Source organism: Budorcas taxicolor, chromosome 1 (genome assembly GCF_023091745.1).
Source record: "Budorcas taxicolor isolate Tak-1 chromosome 1, Takin1.1, whole genome shotgun sequence".
Taxonomy (NCBI): Eukaryota; Metazoa; Chordata; class Mammalia; order Artiodactyla; family Bovidae; genus Budorcas; species Budorcas taxicolor.
Window position 1 is genome coordinate 121,990,698 of NC_068910.1, and position 20,381 is coordinate 122,011,078.

Here is a 20,381-nt window from a genome sequence, read left to right on the forward strand (position 1 = left end):
TTGTGCTTTTTGTTCCGGAATAGGAGGGTCTTGTCCAGAGGCCTATTCGCCTTTCTTTTCCTCCCATAGCTCCCTCGCCTATGGACCCTAAAAGCTGCCGCTACTGCTGCTGTTGCCGAGCGAGACAGTTACTGTCTCAGCTCTAGGATGTGCGTTCTTCCACTGGAAGCTCTTCGAAGGGACCGAGGTAACCGCGCCCCCGGCGCCCAGGGCAAAGAAGTGCGCGTGCGTTTGAGGGGAGGGCGCAGCCGACCAGATCCCCCTTGCGCATGTGTGACCAGAAGGCGTTCCTAGATGATGGAGAGAAACCTGTCCTCACCGAGGAGGGGAGATGTTTCTTTGGCCTCTGTAGGCTTAGGCCCGCTTGGGCTGTGGGTGTTGGCATTTTCAACCCGTCTCCCATCAGTTTCCCAGGTCCTGTGCGCTGTCTTTATACTAGGTTGATTTGGGCAAGTTAATTATCCGGCCTAGAGTTTAGTAGCCTTAATATATCGAAAGAAGGCCTTTTAGAGTCATTGGTATTTAAGTTTTCTTCTACTTTCAACAGTCATTCAGTATAAATTAACAGTAGTGTTTCGGATATTTTCATTTGGTCTTTATGGCAACGAAATCTTACCCACCAAGGGCTTTTCCATCCTATGGAAAGACGCTACTGCGGAGAAAAATACAAATCTGAAATTATTTTCTAGAGCAAAGTTGCTCATAAGAATGAAAGTTAAAGCATTGTTTTTCTGCAGAATTCTGCAGTCCTAAAGTGTCGTTCTAAAGTGTCCAGGTTAGAGGACAGCACTTCTAACCTGGCTCTTGTCTTTACTGTCTAAGGAGTTCCCCTCTCCTATCAGAGATTTGATAAAATTGACTCTTTCATTTCTTTTCCCCTGGTTCTCTTGTACTCCTCAATTTTTGGTTTAGGTATAGCCATAGCTAGACATTTAAAAAAATTCCTTTTCTGTTCTTCACAAATAAGTGGTACTTGTATTATGCTTAATCTGCCAGCATGGTTGCTCACGAACTTATTATTCTCTTTAAGGGAATTAAAAAAGAGTGGAATGGAAAGCAGTTGTGGTCATCCCATGTTAAGCACCTCGTCAGCAATGTATACATTCCTGCTGGGGGCCATATTCATTACTTTAAGCTCAAGTCGCATCCTACTGGTAAAATATTCAGCTAATGAAGGTAAGTTAAGATTTGGAATATGTATGGAGCGGTTCCATCTAACCACATTTTCTTGTTTTTATTTTCTTTATATATAAAATGGGAAAAATACCCTTAAAAGTTGGCCACCATCTGGTAGCTCAGATGGTAAAGAATCTGCCTGCAAAGTGGGAGACCCCAGTTCAGTCCTTAGGTGGCAAAGATACCCTGGAGAGGAGAATGGCAACCCACTCCAGTGTTCTTGCCTGGAGAATTCCATAGACAAAGGAACCCGGTGGGCTACAATCCAGGGCTACAGTCCATGGGGGTCACAAAGAGTCTGACAGGACTGAGCAACTTCCATCTTTAAAAGCCCTCTGCTTCATGTAAATGATAAAACATGTTTAGATATGATTCTTTACTCTTACATTCCTACCAAGAAAAATTTTTGATGCTGAGTAAAATTTGGGTCAGTTAAGTACAGATCAAAACTTTTATAGAACAGATTATAACATCTGACTGTTGCTTCAGTCAGCAGGTGTTTCTGAGCGTATAGCAATATATAACTCCTTCTGAAACAGACAGGAGATATATTTGATCACCTGGCATTTGTAAGGTACTATTTTAATTATATTATCAGTGGAACAGTACAGGTTATTAGTTTTGGTAAATACATATTCAAGAAATCTTTTATTATTCCTGATGTAAAAATTTATATTTTAACAGCTTAATTCACACTGTGCTAAATGTTAGTATTAAGGTTCAAAATGCATAAGATGTAGACCTTATTCTCAAGAATTCGGTTTATTAGTAGAGAAAATACATGTAAATGCGTCAAGAAAATACAGTATAATAAGTGCAGTTCTATACCAAAGATGCAGAGGTAGTTTAGAGTAGAAGGTGATATATTCTCTCTGCGAGAGCATGATGTGGACTGCAGAGAAATCAGGGAACACTTCCCTGGTAAGGTGACAGTTGACCTACAAGACGACAAGGTGGGCAAGGATATTCAAAACAGAAGCAGCAGCCTGTAAAAATGGACAGATGTATCAAGAAGCGGATGGATTGTGAGAACATGTCATTCAGAATTACTGAGAAAAAATTTTAAGGACTTGGAGGAGGGGAGGAAGGAGTGCTTGGCTAGAGAGGGCAGTAATGATCACATAGTTGAGGACTCCACGGGCCATGCTAAGGATCTGACACTTTATTCCCTAGGCTGTAGATTCTGGGAGACAGGGAGTACTTGAAGAACTGTAAACAGCTGGGTAAAATGAGAAAGACTGTTACAATAGCTGGGTGAAGACAAGACTTCAAGGAAAAGAGAAGTAGCCAGTTGGGGAGTTATTACAAATTCGAGCCACAGATGATGAAAACTAATGAAAGATTTTAAAGTAGGAATAGAGAAAAGAGAATAGATTCAAGAAATATTCTAAACATAGAAAACACAGGAGTTGAAAATTCCCTGGTGGTCTGGTGGTTAGGACTCTACCCTGTCACTGCAGAGGGCCCTAGTTCAATCCCTGGTCGAGGGAACTGAGATCCTACAAGCTGTGTGGTGTGCCCAAAAAAAAGACAGGACTTGGAGAGTGTATTGAATGTGGAGATTGAAGGAGATGAAGTATTGGATAGCTCAACTCAGAGGTTTCTGGTTTAGATGCCCAGTAGACTAGTGATGCTCCCAACTGAGATGGAGACCAAGGAGGAAGAGGAGATTGGACAGAACTCATAGAGATTAAAATTTTAGCTCTTGTACCTCACATGAGGCCAGGAGCTGTGTCCTGCAATGTGTAGCACTTCACACATGTCAAGGAACTGCCAGTTTAGTGAATAAATAGAAGATAGTTATTCATGTGGATATATTTAGTGAGCATTAAATGTTCCAGAATACAGATTTGGAAACATTAATATTAATTGACATTTAAAACTTGATGAGCAGAGGGCTCATTCAGGGTAAGCACACAGAATGAGAAAATAAGAGCCAAGGATAGAAATCTGAGGAATGCCAGTGGTTTAACAGGTATGCAAACACTCAGAAGGACCTTAAGAAGGAATTAGAAAGATGAGAGAACTAAATGCACGTGACTTGTAGAAGGGAGTTTGAAGACTGGGAGAGAATTGCAATATCAGGATGAGATAAGGATTAAAACCTGCCCTTTGGAATTACTAATTAGAAGGTGTAATCTCAAGGACTAGATAGTTGGAGTAGTGAGGTGGGATCAGAAACCAGACTGTTTGGAGACAAGATCTGAGTGGAAAGTGGGTGTAATGGAGTTGTTTTTTAAGTTGGTAATTTTGAGCATATATGTAGGTGAGGAGAAGAAGGCAGTTAATAGAAAGACAAAGAAGATACACTGAAGCCAGAGGAAATACTTACTGTTACAAAGCTCCTGAAGAGAAGGGAAGGTTTTAATGGGGAGAATGGATGAATAGTGAGGCCATAGCTGTCCTCTCTGGGACTGAAGAGAAACCAGTAAGAATGGGTGTGGTGTAGATAAGACTGTGAGTATGGGCAGAAGGTGAGTGGAATGATACCGTGGCATGATTTGGAATCAGCCATGAGAGAAATGCAAGGAAAAAAACAGATAATGAGAATGAGTTAAAGAGTGGGGACAAGAATTTGAAAGTTGTGGTCTGAGGCCCTCCGTTTTTGTGTGTGCACGTATGCTCATGTATATCATGCCAGAGAATAAAGCAAGTATTGATGGAGGATAATAGAATGTGATTTCAGTCTAGCTTTGAGCTCAGAAAAGGGAGGAAAAGATGTTCTTAGCTAAGCTTTTAATGATGGACGAAGTTTAAGAGGCAGTTAAGTAAGTACCTGTAGTACAGAACACTTAACTGCCAGGTATAGGAAGATGACTAGCATGGTCCCTGTCTTACTAGAAGCTTACATTTTAAGGGTAAGACATACAACATAAAAAATAAACATAATACAATGTTAGAAGCACTGTTAAAAGATTTATAGGTAGTTACCTGAAAACTGGGTTCATCTCTTGGTGGGTGTTGAACCAAAAGATACAACCAGGCCAAAGATCAGGAGAAGAAAGGATTTATTACTTGTAGCAAGTAAGGAGAGCACCTGAGAGCTTTCCAAAAGCAGTGTCTCCCCAAACAGCAAAATTGGGGAAGTTTTAAGTTAAGCTGCATTTTATGAAGGGGCTTGGGTTATTGACAGAATCCAGACTGTAGCTGACTGAAGTTGCGAGGGGCAGAAAAGATCAATATAGCCATCCCGTAGGTTCTGGTTGATCTGGTGGTTGAACACTGCAGTCTCATCTTTACCATTGAAACTGAACTGGGAGTCTTTATAACTGATATGGTCAAATATCTTATGAACTGATATCTTTACTTTTATCGACTGTCTTATGAACTGATATCTTTACTGATATCTTACGAACTGGTATCTTTACAACAGTAAAATTGTAACAGAAAAACTGACTGTTATCAGTTACTTTTCTTGACTGGTAACAGTTTATTCCTACGTTCTTTTGTTTCCATAAGATTTTTAATTACTGAGACCTGTTCCGAGACAAGCATTGTGGCCAAGTTTAGGTCACAAGATGACTTAAGCTAAAAATGGCATCTCTTATGTCAAGAGAGCCATGCCTGTTCTCTTTCTCCAGGGACCCCCCACTTCATCTGCTTACAGTAGTGCTACAGGATTGGAGAAGAATAAAGGATTGATTATGCATGGGTTGAGAAGATCAGGGAAAACCACAGAATAGAGAAAAGGATGTTCTGGGGAGAAAGAATGTTCAGTTGGCTTTTTTCCTTTCTACTTGGCCAGTTTGGTTTTTTCATATGACAACCAAGGGAAACAAAGCAAATATTTTTTTAAAAATGCATTCCTCAAAATAGTACTGGATAAAATTTAGTTTGTCCTTGGCAAAATTATAGAACAAGTTGTTTGTAAGCATTTGGAAAAAAGAAGTAACAGCTAAGTCAATATATACTAACCAAATCTCACTTCCTAATTAGATTGACTTGTAAGTTGGGACATCTCTTCCTAATGTGTCAGTGGGTTTGGATGTGTCTGAGAGCGTGTTTGTCCACCCCAGAGCCCTGGGCCAGTTGCCTCTTGCCTCAGGCTGCTTCCTTCTTGTTACCTCAACATCTGTTTGTCCCAAAGTGCCTATAAAATAATGTTTTCTATGTGGACCATGATATGAAACAGGTAGGAAACCTCTGAGTTAGGGACTATCACAGAATGTATGTTGGTTTAAGCAAGGCACATAAGACACAAAAGAGGAACCATGAGCTGGGTAATAATTCAGGTATGTAAGTTGATAGCTGGTTGATGAGTCAGGCCCTGATTGTTAATTAATAGTCCATTTAAAAGCTGGTCCCCAACGCCGTACCACAAAGCTTTCTTTGCTGGTAGCCCTAGCCCCCTCAGCTCATTTTTTCAACAACTTGAATGAAAACAGGAGAGATGTAGCTCTCAGTTTCAGGGGTAATAAAATACTGACTGAGGTAGGGCTAACTAACACATTAGGTGCATTGATTCAAACATCGGAAAGAACAAAGCCAGCTGGATGAAATTTAATGTAAACCAGTATTAAAATCTAACTATTAAGTTTAGAAACAACTCTAAATTGTTAACTGTTAGTATATGTAAGCATTATGTGTGTTTCCCTGGTAGATCAGTGGTAGAGAATCTGCCTGCCAATACAGGAGATGCAGGTTCAATCCCTGGAAGATTCCCCTGGAGAAGGAAATGGCAACCCACTCCAGTGTTCTTCCCTGGGAAATCCCATGGATAGAGGAGCCTGGCAGGCTACAGTCCATGGAGTCACAAAAGGATCAGATGCAACTGAGCAACTCAACAACAACAAACATTATGTAAACCAGAATTTATAATTAAAAAACATTTCTGTTTCATTTCAGAGAACAAATATGATTATCTTCCAACTACTGTGAATGTGTGCTCAGAACTGGTAAAGCTGGTTTTCTGTGCGCTGGTGTCATTCTGGGTTTTAAAGAAAGGTGAGTCTTGACATGGTACTGTATAACTGGTTAAAAATCAGAGGATCAAAAAATTTTAGAACTGAAAGGAACATTTTATATCAGTTAGCCTAGCTCATTAATTGTATATATGAGGATGCTAAGATACAAATAGAAGTACGGTTACCCATGTTTGGCAGGTAAGGAACAGGCTCAAACAGAAAGTGTGAGGTGGTGCTGGGTGGGAGGGGTCAGAGCCCCCACTGTCCTAGCATCCTGTCCACTGCTGTCTCTTGACTTGTTCCTGTGGTGTGTCCCATAGGGAGTGAGTTTGTATTCAAGTTCAGGATCTAAATCGCTGCTGTCTAACTTGATATGTAGCGTACTGGGCAGCAGTCTTCATTTCCTTTAGGGCAGGCGGCATACCACTTTGAAGTCAGAGAGACTATATTCTGGGGCAGATTATTTTACTTTTCTGAGTTCCAGTTTCATTAGCTATCAAATAAGGGTACTAATCCTTCCTCACATCTAAAGTAAGTAGCCTTTTGTGCCTATTAATTCTCCAGTTACTGAACCTTACCTCTCTACTACTTTGGTCTGCCTTCCCGCATCAGGTGAACAGAGAACTTCAGACTGCTAAAGGCTTGCCCCAAAAGATGTCTTTTCATTTTCTAAAGTTTCAGTCTGTGCGACGTTTCTAGTTGGTAGAATACATTTCTTATCTCATAAAATTTATGTGTTATTTACTAGGGCTTAAATTTAAATGGACTTCTGTCTTTTCATTTTATTTTACATTCTCTGTTACAGTACCTTGCTAAGTTTTTGGAAACCTAGAGATAGGATAATAACTCATACTAGGATGAATAAAAGTTAATTTTATCTACTCCCCTCTATTTAAGTTTTAGTTCGTATCTCCCTTTTGTGATTCCCTCCCCCTCGTCCCCTCATACAGCCCCACAGGGTAAAAAAAATTCCAGCATGAGTGATTGATTTTTCTTTCCACTTAAAAATTTTAACTTGTTGAACTCTTTTGGCTTTATGCTCAGAGTAGTAAGAGAAACTAAAGGTATCCTGAGTTGCATTCTTCAGTGATACATCTATCTCAGGTTAGCAGAAATTAAGAAAATCGTAATTCCTAAGGTATTGCTGATACCAGTGATGGGCACAGTGGTGGGGTGAAGAAATACAGTAATGAAATCCTGTGTTGTCCTTGATTTCTCAAGACTAATAGTCACTTATGAAAGCAAATTTGTTAAGCCTCTTTTAAAGAATTGTGTCAGGAGTCAATATAAGTTACTTACTCTAAAAGTATGTGCATTCTTATCAAGGTCATATATTTATTGCTGTATTTCTTTCTCCAGAAGATCATCACAATAGAAAGTTGAGATGTGGTTCCTGGAAGGAATTCTTTAATTTCATGAAGTGGTCCGTTCCTGCCTTTCTTTATTTCCTGGATAATTTGATTGTCTTCTATGTCCTTTCCTATCTTCAGCCTGTAAGTAAATAATGACAAAGAAAATAGCACTGAAAAGACAAGAGAAATGAATCCCAGAACTAACCTTTTTCTCTTTTTCAATTGTTTTCCTTACCTTTGTTAGTTTCTCATTGCCTCACTGGCCTTCCTAAGGTTTTACCAGAATCGTCTGAGCACAGCCAGTCCACTTGCTAGACTCTCCCACTGTGAAAGATAACTGTATTACACTGTGCTGACTAATCTGAGGGAGCTGCTTCCTGATCCGTGAATCTAGAGCCATCTCTGTCTGTGTAATCTTAACCTATCTGCCTATTTTCTGAGCCATCCTGTGGTCACACACCTCTAATGCTAATCTCAGTACCCAGGACCTCCAAGCTGACTCCAGTGTTCAACTCAGAAAATTATATTCTCAGTGTACCGCTCTTATACTTGTTTTAATGTGGCTGATATGTGTTCTATTGGTATGATTGTCTTTCTGTGCTAGTCCTGTCATTTAACCAACAAGTTGTTTAAGGGTAGAGATTCTATCCTCCCAATCTAAATGCTATCCATGACTGATAATACTAGAAATGCTTTTTATCTCTCCTGGCATTCCCTGTGCCAATTTAGAGAGCCACTAGTAATCAGAATTAAACTTTGGTCTTCTGCTTTTGGAGCAGGAAGTGGGAACCCACTCCAGTATTCTTTGCCTGGAGGATTTCATAGATAGAGGAACCTGACGGGCTACAGTCCATGGGGTCTCAAACAGTTAGACACGACTGAGCGATTAACACACACTTCTGCTTTTACTTATTATTCATTTGGGATCACGTGTATTTTTTCCTCTCTATAACTTTATCTTATAAAATGAAGGTTTCTGTTGCTGTATTTAACAAAATGTGTTTTATTTTCAAGAGCAAATTCATTCATTTTGGTTATAAGTAGGATTTCTGTTGACACTAATCCTGTGTTTGAAGCCTCTTTGCTGCTGCTGCTGCTAAGTCACTTCAGTCGTGTCTGACTCTGTGCGACCCCATAGACGGCAGTCCGCCAGGCTCCCCTGTCCCTGGGATTCTCCAGGCAAGAATACTGGAGTGGGTTGCCATTTCCTCCTCCAGTGCATGAAAGTGAGAAGTGAGTGAAAGTGAAGTCGCTCAGTCGTGTCCGACTCTTAGCGACCCCATGGACTGCAGCCTACCAGGCTCCTCCATCCATGGGATTTTCCAGGCAAGAGTACTGGAGTGGGGTGCCATTGCCTTCTCCGTTGAAGCCTCTTTAGGTATAGCCAAATCAGTTTGAGAGTGGGGTGGAAAGGGGCGTTCAAGAAGGCACTGAGGTAGAGAACAGGAGTTTGATTCTTTTGCACAGTTTAGAAGATTAGAACCAGGCAAAACCAAACTGCTTGATAAAAATAGAATATGTTACCATACTAGCCAAAAGGCAAGGACCTGGGCCAGAGGAGCACTTGAAGTTCCTTCACCTGTGGTCCACTTTCTTAGTAAGGGTTCATTGCATCTAAACTGTGTCCTACTAAATTCTTTCACTTTTGTTTTTCAGATCTAAGAATTCCTGTACCCAACGACATAATTTTTCACGTTCAACAAGTATATGTTTGTTGTGTTTCGTTGTTATCTAACAGACTAGATCTAAATTTATACCGCTTTGCTAAATCCCCAGTACTGAAGCAAGATTGCAGCTTCCTGTTCTTACAGCTTAATTGCTTTGCTCTTCCTTCCTGATCGCTTACAACCACAGATACTACAAAATAAATCCCTTGGCACTCATATTCTGTGTATTGCTGTGCCCAAGCCTAGTGGGAAAGAATTAGAGATGCATGGCAGTTTGGGGGCAAAGAGCTCTGATATTTTGTTTATTCTGTACTACTGCCTGGACAGAGTGGATACATTGCCCCAGGCCAGCGGGCTATTTCACTATGGACCTTTGCACTGCTGTTACTGTGACTGATCAGAGCCACCACTTTCCAACTTACCAGCCACATACTTTTCTCATCTCCTCTTAACCAGGGGTTCGCAAGCATTCATCTACAGAGAAAACCTTAAAATAATGGTTCCCATAAAAATGGAGTGGAAAAAGAGCAATGTTGTATTCTTGGAGTTTTTGATAGTTTTTATTGGATTTACTCATTTCTCTCATTCAGCTGTATGTTAGTCATGTTTACTGGTTGTATAGATTGTGGAAATTCTTTAGGGTTTAATCAATGTAAAGTGACAGGAGGAAGGCAGTAGGACCTGTTTTTAAAAATAATTAACATTGTCAGATCCAGTTATGAGTATAGTGATAAATTTCATACTTTCTGGGCCAAAATGTACATATATTCAGATTAATATTCTCATGTGCAATTTGACTAAATTCAGAGAAACAAACCTTTATAAAAATCTGGCTAGCACTTTTCTAATTTTTTCTCATTGTTCAGAACAATGGGAATAAATCCAAAGGACTGTCAAGTATGAGTTTGGTATTGAATCACTATATTTCAACCAAGTAAATTGATTTCATTCTAGAACATTAAAAATGCTTAAAAACCTATACCTCTATCTTCCTAATGTATAAATGAGCCTAACAGTACTTGCCTTTTCTCTCTACCCACAGAATCAGTGTTAAAAGACTATATAAATCTCTTTGAGAGCTTGAAAAAATATGCTTTATAGTCATGATAACCATTATTTCTGGACTTAAACCTTCAGAGTTTATAAGTATTTCCAGATCTGCTCATACAGATTATTACTCAGGCATTTGCTGAACTTCAACACATTTCAACAGCCTGTACGATGATTTGATCATATCTGCATAAATTCAACCAGCAATAAAAATAGAATTTAATCCTCTAGTGAAGTAGTTGCCCTAATAACCCCCCTGGGTTTTGACCAAAAAGCTCTTTTTGTCAGGTGAACTTGCACCAGGCTGGGAGATTTCTGAGGTCAGTGCTTTGTTTGGATTGTAACTCTATCTTCTCTTTCTTTCTAGGCCATGGCTGTTATCTTCTCAAATTTTAGCATTATAACAACAGCTCTCCTATTCAGGATAGTGCTGAAGTAAGTAACATGTTGTGAAAGCATATATCATAAAGTAGCACCGCCTTGTTTCAGATGATATACCCTCTGAATCCCAAGGCCGGGATTTTATTGCTAATTGGCATTGTGTATTGGGCAGGTTGTCTAACCCATCTGGAAAGCAGCTACAGTGGTAGCCTGGGATTCAGTGTTTGAAATGTTTTTCCTTAGCATCTCAGAAAAAGAGACGAATGACTAGATTTTAATTATTTTAATTTTTAGTGCCAAATTTTCAACAAAGAATTCACTAGCTTTTTTCTTTTTTTAAACAGAATCTCTGTACGTTAATAGGGAACCAAGAAGTTCCTAAAATTAATATATTTGTTATTTGGAGTTTGGAGATGATAAAAAGTGACAAATTGTTTTTATTAAAGTCCTTGAGATAAGTATATTATTTAAGCTTTAACTGGCAGAGGATTTGCATCAAGTTTAAATTGGCTGTGCTGCAAAGCAAAGGCCAGAATGTCCTAAGGTGATAAAGGATCTGGGTACTTAACTCCGGTTTAATTTGTTATTTAATGATGGTGGTGATGATGGAAAATAAAGTAACTTTTTGTTACATTTGTTGTGATTGGTTTAATTTTACATTCACTTTCTGTTTTTAATATCTTTCTCAGTGTACTGTGACAGAGTGTTTTCATAATTGATGTGCACAGAGGGGTGAAAGGCTTGGTACATAGGCACTCAGCAGTTTATTTGTGGAATCCCTTGATGCATTCAGTTTAGAAATTATATGATATTCTTGAAAGATTTTCTTTTACCTTGAGGAAGCATTCAGTTTAATGGTTGATGTAAGATGTGGGGGGAAGAATGAACATAGCATGTCAACCAATTTAAATGTAGAGTAACTGAAATTTGCTTTTTGATCACTCTCTTCATTTATGAATTGTGAGAATAATTCAGTCCAACTAGTAAGTAAAGAATGCTAATCCAAAAACATTTTATAGTCTTTAAAGTCAGCATGAATGTCACTTAGTAGGATAAAAGTTGGCTTCTGAGGAGACATATGTAAGCAATTATATTTTTATATTGAGTACTGTGATAATATCGAGATTCATTTCCATAAAGGAAAAAATATTGGCTCTGACACACAAAAAGGCTCACTATTAGGGGAGCAGTGGTTTCAAAAACATGCATTTTTTGTTTTGTTTTGTTTTGTTTTACTTTTAAGTTTAAAAAACGTTTTTTCCTATGATATGAGTTTATGAGTATGCATGGTGTTACTATGTAATGCATAAGTATTATACCAAAATTATATTAATTTAAAACTGATTTTATCAAAAAGAAGGGTATAAGTATGTTATTGCCTGGCTTGAGATTGGCCAGTAGCTCTAGCTGTGCCCCGAGTTGGTTGGTTGTTTTTTTTCAGTGACTCCAGAACATGAACAGGGCCATAGGCTGAGGTGAGGGCCACTTGGAAAAGCCCTACCCAGGGTGCCCTGACTGCCATGTGGGCAGCCATGCGGGGAGGCTTTCCATCAGGCAGTGACCAGAAAACCCTAAGGCCTCCACAGGGCCTCTCCACCCTATTTTAACTTAATCCCGTAAGGACCACTAATGGTAGGTGCAGTTAGACTGGGTCTGCCTGGAGCCCGGAGCCACTAAGCATTTTGCAGCCTTTGGGCAGCTCCCCTTGGCTGCAGAGGAGGGAGTCTAGGTGAATAGACTGGGGGTGGTGGGGCAAACAACATTATGAACTATAGTTCAAACTTTTTTTTTCATGTATTTTACCTTTTAATATTCAAAGCAGTAATATTGATTCTTAGGCATTTGTTTACTTTGTTGTTAGTATCTCTGTTTTTTTTTTTTTTTCTTAAAGCTTTATATTTTGTATTTGGGGTATAGCTGATTAACAGTGTTATGATAGTTTCGGGTGAACAGCAAAGGGACTCAGCCATACATAGTATGTGTATCCATTCTTCCCCAAACATCTCTCCCATCCACGCTATACAGTAGGTCCTTGTTGGTTATCCATTTTAAATATGGCAGTGTGTACGTGTCCATCCCAAACTCCCTAGTATCCGTTCACTCCATTCTTTGCCGCTGCAACTGTAAGTTCATTCTCTAAGTTTGTGAATATCTCTTTGTTTTGAATACTTAGAAGTTACTTGGTAAAGAAACAATAAATCACTCCATTTTTATTATTTCCAGGAGCTTTAATTTAGTTCCCAGAGTAAGTCTTAGTTTGAGTAATTAACAAATCAGCCCTGAACTTACTTAAAATAGTAGAGCTAAAATATAATAAATCTAATAATGTATTTTACGGAAATACCTTTTAAGTATTACCTGTTAATTTTAAAATCAACTTTGTTCTGTTTTGATCTTTTTATTGGTGGTAATGTATGTTGCTTGTTTTCCCCTATGTAACTTAATTTTTGTGACTCTTTTGCAATAAAATTTTGACCTAAAAATAGTTTGAGTTTTATCACAAGTTCTTAATTTGTTTGCCATAAATAACTCATTTAGAATATTGAAGATCTTGTCTTACAGTTGACTCTGGCAAAGCCATCAAATACCTTTCCCATACAGGTAAAGAGTATAAGGCTATACACGTAGGAAAAAAAAAAAAAAAAACAAGTCTGATGACTAATGCAGGAATATACTTGTAAGAATTTGAAAGTGAGGAAAAGAAAACTACCACTATCCAAATGTCTTCTTCTAAACCCCATGTGAACGCATAGATTCCCTCCATGATTCAAAGTGGAAATATAATGAGCATGCCTCAAAGCCCCCTTGGTTTGCTCTTAAGGCTTGGCAGAGTTGTATAATCTTGTTTGCTATGCTTTAGGGAATAATATTTCAACCTGAACATCGAGATTTGGGAACAGAACCAGGAACAGCACTTACTTTTACCTAAAAAATGTATATGAATTTCTCTGATTTCTTCAAAGGGCAGGGGAAAAAATTATTAAAAAACACATTTTGAAACTTTGATGGGTATCTTGGAAGTTGTGGTAAACTTTACTTTCAGAAGTAGCAGGAAAAACAAAAGTGCCACTCAGTAATATAAGCATTTCCCCAAAACCATTCACTCACATGATAACTGTTTTCAAAACTATTCACTCACATGATAACTGTTTTTTATAATTTCTCATGATAAATATGTCCCTGGTCATCCTCTGTGCTAATTAATTAGAAAGGTATGATGTATGGTTTCTTGAAAAAAGTGTTTTTCCACTTAAATATTTTCTTGCTCTGCCTTGGTTTACCACCAAATATGGTGTATATATGTATTGTGTGTATGTGTATGTACATATATATATACACTTTAGAAAATTTAACTTAAGATATGTGAGCTTCCATTCATCATTCCTTTGATGAAGAGCTAAGGCCTTTCCTTTGTGTGTATCTGGAATTTGCTGATAGGAGTTCTTTGGCTTCTTTCTTGCTTGAACCTACCTTCATTGCACATCATCCATGGTTTCCGGTTCCAGTTTCTTTAAAATGGAACAAGCCTTAAAAATATTTTTATAGTAGATTCTTTATTATTCATTCCTCAATCTTACAACTCACCTGCACCTAATTCAAAGGCAGTTTTTTTTTTTAATCTTGTGATTTGCCTTTAATCTTCCTAAAGCTTTCAACTTAGTTTTCATAAAAATAGCAGTCCTTTTCTTTCACACATAATTTATGGTTTCTATAATCATTAAAATATATGATTAGAATAATGAGCTCACCTGGCAAAAACAGGTTTTGGAATGGACACTTTTTGAGCAAAAGTTCACTTGGGAGGAAAGGCCCTCGGGTTCAGCAGGCAGCCTTCCAGTCAGCAGCCTTCAGCTCCGCACACCAATCTGAATGTTTCACAGAGCAGTGGAGAGGTCAGTGGAGTGTCTGCTGTTGTTCTGTTTCAAAGTTGTGTCCGACTCTGCAACCCCATGGACTGCATCACTCCAGTCTTCCCTGTCCTTCACTATCTCCCTGGATTTGCTCAAACTCGTGTCCATTGACTTGGTGATGCCATCCAACCATCTTATCCTCTGTTGCCCCCTTCTCCTCTTGCCCTCAATCTTTCCCAGCATCAGGGTCTTTTCCAGTGAGTCGGCTTTTTGCTCAAGTGAGGTGACCAAAAGTATTAGAGCTTCAGCTTCTGCATGAGTCCATCCCCTAAACTGAGGAGGACTCTTCTGGGCATAATCAGTCATCATTTCTAAGAGCACAGATTCTTAGCTCACTTTACAGAATAACTTAACTGTTATATTTTCTTTGCTGAAAATCTATTTTCAGCCTAGTCCTTAGTAATTTTTAACCTTCCCCAGAACATTTTTAATGAGTAATTACTTGTATTAGGTACCATTTAGCTTGTATAAGGCTTTACTTTCTTTGGTTCTTTTTCCTCATTGTCAATATTAGTGAAAATCTATAGCTTCTAAAGGACCTGTAGAGTATTATCATTGTCTCTTTTTATCTTGATGCATAGTAATTGCTTATATGATGATTCTTATAAATTAAGTGCTTATCTGTGTCTTTTCAATTTCCATCACATTAGCTTTCTACCACTGAAGGTGTGCCACTTGGCACCTTCAGAAATGTACATGACTAGTTAACAGTTTCTGACCTCATGAAGTAAAACTATGCTAGTCCAATCACTAAGTGCTAGATCTGGTTGTTTGAAAGTGTCTGCACAAGAATATATGATAATATGATCAGATAGTGCTGCCTTTAAGACTGTGTAGTTAGTTAGCAGTTTCACAGCATGAAACTCCATGGAAGCATTGGTGAGGTCAAACATGTATTCTCATATAGGCATACTGGGTACTCAGAATTGTATTGATATCCGGGAGGAGGACTTAACAAAACCATGACTCGGACTGCTTCCTTGCTCTCATGAATATATGACCTTAGGGAAGTCAGTTAACCTCTGAGAACACCATTTCCTGCCCTAGAACAAACCGCCTGACCCATGGTAGATGCTCAACAAATGCTCCAGAATTCATTCTTCTAGTTCTCACCTGTTGCTTTACACATCTGCCTTTGTTTATGTTGCTCTATTCTTGGTGTCCCTCTTCTTCATCTGACTGACTGATCTTCAAACTTGAAGATGTTGTCACCTCCAGAAGCCTCCTTGGCTGTTCCCACCTGACTGCCATCCTCCTCTTTCCTTAGTCAATGTACATTCTTTTAGCCTTTACATAGACTCTTGCCTCTGCCTGGATATGTCATCAAGTCTCTTCACATGACAAACTTCCGTTTATTTTTCATCTTTCAGCTTAAGTGTCATCTCTTCAAAGCAATACCTGATTCTATTTACAGACTCAAGTGTTCCTTCCTCAACGTACCCTAGTTGTTCTGTGTATCACATGTCACAGGTTACATTGTCATCATTTAGGTATGACTCTCCCTATTAAAGTATAAACTGTTAGAGAATGGAGACCAAGTCTTTTTTCTCTTTGCAGAATGCCTGGCACATAGTTGCTACTCATTAAATGTCTGTTAAACTGAATTCAGAAGATGGAATAATAATCATTACATCCTCTTTTTCTCAAAATGTGTTGTTGGACAAAGTAAATAAATACTTTGTCAACTGAAACACTAAAAATATATATATGTTTTAACTTGTCTTATCCAACAGTAGTTTGGGGTGTAATACCTTATGATGAGGCTGTGGATCAGGGAGCTAGCTTCCTCAAATCATTTCTGGATCATGGATACTTTTGAAAATTTGACAGAGCTTTTAAGGGTCTCCTGGAGAGGGTGGGGAAGGCCAGAAATTCACCTATGTATTATAGAACCTTTGGCACACACTGTAAGAATTCACAGAAAAGTTCATCACGTTTTCTTCCAATTCATGGAAACTAGATTAAGAATTCCTGCTTTAATGTACTTTATTCCCAGGTAAAAAGTGATTGTACCAAACAACTAAGATCAGCTCTCAAGGTAGAAAGGAGACTTGGTTAAACATAAAAGTTAGAAGGAAATTTACAATGTGAAGATCCCCTGAAGGAGGAAATGGCAGTTCACTCCAGTAATCTTCCCTGGATGATTCCATGGACAGAGGAGCCTAGGGGAGGTTGCAAAGGAGTCAGACATGACTGAGCGACTAAGCAACACCTAGGAGAAACGCTGGATGGCCTTAAGGGACAATTACTCTAAAAAGTGAATAAAAATAAGTTCAAGAAGCAGACTCACCCAACAGGTTTCCTTTGAACTTGAATTGTAGAGAATGCTAGCAAAAATGGTGTGGTTCAGGCAACCAAGTACTCAAGTAATTGAGTTTTCAATAGAAACAGTTGATGTGGGAGGGGAGAAAATGAGTAATTAAAAATCTCCTTTTTCATCTTTAAACAGGAGACATCTAAATGGGATACAGTGGGCTTCCCTCCTGATTCTGTTTTTGTCTATTGTGGCCCTCACTTCTGGGACTGAGACCTCACAGCATAGCCTGGCAGGACATGGATTTCATCATGACGCCCTCTTCAGCCCATCCAATTCCTGTCTTCTCTTCAGAAGTGAGTGTCCCAGCAAAGACAATTGCACAGCAAAGGAGTGGACATTTTCTGAAGCTCGGTGGAACACGACGGCCAGAGTTTTCAGTCACATCCGTCTTGGCTTGGGCCATGTTCTTATTATAGTCCAGTGTTTTATTTCTTCGATGGCCAATATCTATAATGAAAAGATACTGAAGGAAGGGAACCAAATCACCGAAAGCATTTTCATACAGAACAGCAAACTCTATTTCTTTGGTGTTCTTTTTAATGGACTGACCCTGGGCCTTCAGAGCGGTAACCGTGATCAGATTAAGAATTGTGGGATTTTTTATGGCCACAATGCATTCTCAGTAGCCCTTATTTTTGTAACTGCATTCCAGGGCCTCTCAGTGGCCTTTATTCTGAAGTTCCTGGATAACATGTTCCATGTCTTGATGGCACAGGTCACCACTGTCGTCATCACAACGGTGTCTGTCTTGGTCTTTAACTTCAGGCCCTCCCTGGAGTTTTTCTTAGAAGCCCCATCAGTTCTTCTCTCAATACTTATTTACAATGCCAGCAATCCTCAAGGTGTGGAATACGTACCTAGGAAAGAAAGGATTCGAGATCTAAGTGTCACTCTTTGGGAGCGCTCCAGTGGGGTAAGTTTGTGAAGATGCTGCTGCTTCCCAAATTCAAAGCATGGTTATACAAGAAAAGAAATGGATCAAGGCTGTTTTATCACAGGATATATCTGATCTCTGTGAGTTTAAAAAACCATTCAACATTTGTTGGACTCCTTGTGTGTAAGGGCTCATGATAGTACTGTCAGGGGTTGAAAAAAATTATAAATCGGAGTGTCAAGGGCCTTATACATTAGCTGTATCATAGAATATTATAGAGTCATAGAGCCAGAGATGCTTCATAGGTTATCTTGTCTAGTCTCCATAGTTTTACAATGAAGAACCAGACTCTAAGAGGCTCACTGGGTGACAGATAGTAAGTGAAAGAACTTGTAACAACCCCATGAGGTCTGACTCCTTATCCATTCATTACTCTTCTCACTTCACCATAGTTGAGGAAAAAAGCTTCTTTGATAAGAAAAGTTGATCTTCAACATTAGTAAGTCTTGTTAAATGTATCACTAAATTGAAAGCCTGGCTGCTTCCATTTCTTGGTAGTTACTCATAAACCAGAGTGTTCCTGAAGGACTTGCCTTGTTTATCTCACTAAGAAGGTGGTCCCCAAAAGGATCTCTGCAGGTTGACCAAAACTGTTTTCTAGAAAAGTACATATGCAGTTATTCTGAATATTCTTCTAAGTGCTTATAATTGTTTTAGGAAGGTCTGCCAGTCATACTATTAGCAAATGAATAGAGATCTTTTGAAGGCTCAAGTTAGGAGTTAGATACATGTTTAAATAAAACATGAGATAGAGTCCTTTATCTAGGTTTAAATTTACAGTTCTCATGAACCCATGAGATAGTTCGCACAATAAACATACTTTGTGTGATAGTTCATACAATGAACATTTTACTCTGAGACAAAGTTAGCTTATTGCTTATTAGAGTTCATGGGAAAACTTCCCTCATTAATGCCTCTGAAGTGATGATATGACAGATTCTTAAGATGGAAAAACAAGAAGCCTGCTTTGATCTTAGTCAGAGTATAGATTTATAAATTCTGTATTCTTTTCCAAAAATCTAATAACACCATTTGCCCTACTTTTTTAGGTAAAAGAAAATGAATTTAGGTAACAACACCTAGTTTATACCTATTTCTGCAAGCTTTAGTCATTTCCCTTCAGGACCAGCAGAGGGCACGCTTTACTTTGCTCTTGTTAACTTTGAAATTCAAATACATTGAAGTGCGTTCCAATTTTTATGATCTCATTATATGTCTAAAATTAACTTTCCAAGAATAAGTATTTCATTTAGCCAGATTATAGTTTAATTAAATAAGATCCATGATTTGTTAGTAAAGGTTCTCATTAGTAGTCATTAAAAACGGAGCATTTCTAGTTTTGTCCTAATTAATTACTTATTTCATATTTCCTTTTAGGATGGAGAAGAACTGGAAAGACTTACCAAACCCAAGAGTGATATTGAATCAGATGAAGATACTTTCTAAGTGGTACCCAAATAGTTGGCAGCTCTCACAAACATTTTCACTCTGTGTGATAATTATCTTTTCACTTTGATAAACCAAGAACATTTCTAAAGCATAAAACGCTTTGCATATATCTAACCATTCCCAAAATAATTCCAACCAAAGCTTAGAGGACCTAAAGACTAAAAAGTTCTAAGGAACTTACATAAGAGTAATAGTATGGAGACTGCATTAATGACATGGTACTTAGTACATTGTGGGCTTACCAGGTGACACAGTGATAAAGAATCCATTACAGGAGATGCAGGTTCGATCCCAGGGTTGAGAAGACCCCCAGGAGTAGGAAATGGCAACCTGCTCCAGTACTCTTGCCTGGACAATTCTTTGGACAGAGGAGCCAGGTAGGCTGTAATTCATGGGGTCTCAAAGAGTAAGTCAAGATATATTTGCAGATTATTTTCCTCTTCCTCCATTCCAAAAAAAACTTGTGATAATCATGTTAGCTTTACCCTATAAGCATACAAATAGAGATCAGTTTGCTAGATTTTCATAATTGTGTAGTTCTGCTCTGCATGCCATAGTCTTCCCTTTTTTATCATAAATGTCACTTAGGTTGTCCTTTGAATTTTGAGGTCATGGAGATAGTCATTTTGTAATTAAAAAGCAGTGTGACTCTTTGTAAAAATTTGATTGAAGGCCACAACATAGATTTGAGAATAATGTAGTCTGTGCTAAATATTTTGCCAAAGAAACAAAATTTTGAACAAAAATCTCAGAATTTTAATTTTTAGGAATTTTCAGGGAATTTTAGTGTTAGTGATTTATCCTTTGATGTTTTTCTATACACAAAAAGCTTCAATTTAGGTGAAAGTTGGTTTCCAGTCCTCAGTTATCTCTTGTATTTTACATCAGTTACAGCTGTGATAGGTTTTTTCTCCACAGTTTGAGCATGTCACTTTTGGATTATTCTATTTCAGAGAACTAATAAGCCACTTTTATTAGTTATTAAATAGAAGTTATGATTATTATATATATTTATAGCATATTCTGTTCCTAAAGGTTAAGCCACTGGCTTCAGATCCTGCCAGATTGTTGGTAAGACTAGGTGCCGAAGACTTCCTTTTAAAAGGGTCACTTTGTAAACAAATGACTTTTACTGAACTATGAATAGTGTTACTCTAAAAAGAGGAAGGCTAGTCATAAAGCACTTTATGGTAACTTATTTCACACTTAAACTGCATGGTATTTTTAGAGGTATTTTTGC

General features: G+C 38.3%; 1 protein-coding gene across 1 annotated transcript; it reads left to right on the forward strand.

Annotated features, from left to right (window-relative positions):
* Positions 1-61: 61 nt before the first annotated feature.
* On the forward strand, positions 62-19,843 carry SLC35A5 (solute carrier family 35 member A5). Its single transcript, XM_052643081.1, has 7 exons — positions 62-187; positions 1,031-1,176; positions 6,022-6,120; positions 7,440-7,573; positions 10,517-10,584; positions 16,891-17,671; positions 19,070-19,843. The coding sequence occupies exons 2-7, from the start codon at positions 1,050-1,052 to the stop codon at positions 19,136-19,138; spliced, it is 1,278 nt and encodes a 425-aa protein (XP_052499041.1). The 5' UTR covers positions 62-187; positions 1,031-1,049; the 3' UTR covers positions 19,139-19,843.
* The last annotated feature ends 538 nt before the right edge of the window (positions 19,844-20,381 follow it).